This window comes from Arachis hypogaea, chromosome 5, assembly GCF_003086295.3.
Source record: "Arachis hypogaea cultivar Tifrunner chromosome 5, arahy.Tifrunner.gnm2.J5K5, whole genome shotgun sequence".
In the NCBI taxonomy this organism is placed as follows: domain Eukaryota; kingdom Viridiplantae; phylum Streptophyta; class Magnoliopsida; order Fabales; family Fabaceae; genus Arachis; species Arachis hypogaea.
Genome location: NC_092040.1, coordinates 83,818,844 through 83,820,398, shown reverse-complemented (window position 1 = coordinate 83,820,398; position 1,555 = coordinate 83,818,844). Strand labels below are relative to the sequence as shown.

General features: G+C 47.3%; 1 protein-coding gene across 1 annotated transcript; it reads right to left on the bottom strand.

The window, feature by feature from the left end:
• Window positions 1–582: 582 nt before the first annotated feature.
• LOC140173220 (uncharacterized) lies at window positions 583–1,002 on the bottom strand. Its single transcript, XM_072195994.1, has one exon. The coding sequence runs from the start codon at window positions 1,000–1,002 to the stop codon at window positions 583–585; it is 420 nt and encodes a 139-aa protein (XP_072052095.1).
• Between the last annotated feature and the right edge of the window lie 553 nt (window positions 1,003–1,555).

The following is a 1,555-nucleotide window of genomic DNA, read 5'->3' as shown; positions in this document are numbered from 1 at the left end:
AGCTTCGGTGCTGGCCCCGGGTGCGGATGTGTCAGTAATGGGGGCTTTCAAGACCGTCCGTGATGGCCAGATTGTTGACCTTGCATAGTTTTATTGTTACTTGTTTATTTTGGTTTGTTTTAAACTTTGTTTTGTGTTGGATATTTGGTTGGCCGTAGGCCGTGTATTTTGATGTTTTTTGGACTCTTAGTTGTGCCATCGTGGCCGCTCATAACTTGCTTTCTTTTTAATGACTCGTGCGGCCGTTTGGGCTTTTTATTTTAAGTCGTTTGTGTTTAAGCTGTTGTGACTTGGGACCTTTGGTAGGCTATTAGTGTTCAGGGATATCCGTGTGTTAGGCCCCGAGGGTGATCAGCTCTCGGTGTTTGTGGCCGTATCTCTATTCCGTTTTGGGAAGTAGAAAGGGGAAGGGTAAAACGTAGTGGAATTTATTTGGGCCTCGTTAAAACCCTCCGTTATGGCGGGAAAGAGTACCTGTGTTTAATACTTTAAATATAAAAGGGTAAATAAATGTAGTACAGAAATAAAATCTGATTTAAAAAAGGAAAAAAAAAAGACAAGGGAGGACCTAGGGCGGTCAATCTAAGTGTAGTAGCGTCGTAAGTTGGCGGTGTTCCATGTTCTCGGAATTTCGTAGCCGTTAAGTTGTTTGAGCTTGTATGCTCCCCTTCCGATGGTGGCTTTGATTTTGTATGATCCTTTCCAATTGGGGGTGAGTTTTCCTTCCCCTGGGGTCGGGGCTCCGATGTCATTTCGTCGTAGGACGAGGTCGTTGGGTGCAAATTCTCGTTTGATGATGCCGTGGTTGTACCTTAAGCTGATTCTTTGTTTTAGGGCTAGTTCTCTGACATGGGCTATGCTTCTTTCTTCGTCGATGAGGTCTTGTTCCACTTCCTCATCGTTCCCTCCGACCGTTTTCCTGGGACTTGGGTCCCCTATCTCCACTAGGATGACGGCCTCCACTCCGTATGTTAATCGGAAAGGTGTTTCCCTTGTGGTCATTTGGGGTGTTGTTCGGTATGACCATAGGACCGATCCGAGTTTTGTCGGCCCATAGTCCTTTGGCTTCGTCGAGCCGTTTCTTGAGTCCTTTGACGATTATTTTGTTTGCGGATTCCACCTGTCCATTTGTTTGGGGATGTTCTACCAAGCTAAAACGGTGGGATATACGTAGTCCTTCTAGGAATTCTCTGAACTTTTTGTCAGCAAATTGGGTTCCGTTGTTTGAGATAACGATCTCGGGGATCTCGTATCTGGTGATGATTTGTCGCCAGAGGAATTTTTGGCATTGGGTTGCCGTGATGGAGGCCAGGGGCCGGCTTCGATCCACTTAGTGTAATAATCCATGGCGACGATGAGATATCGGAGTTGACCGGGTGTCGTAGGAAAGGGTCCAACAAGGTCGATTCCCCAGGTGTCAAATGGCCGCTCTGCCGATATGGTGCTGAGCTGGTGCGGGGCGGCCTGATGGATGTTGGTGTGCCTTTGGCATTTATCGCAGTTTTTTACTAACTGCATGGAGTCCCGGATAACCGTGGGCCAGAAGTAGCCGGCT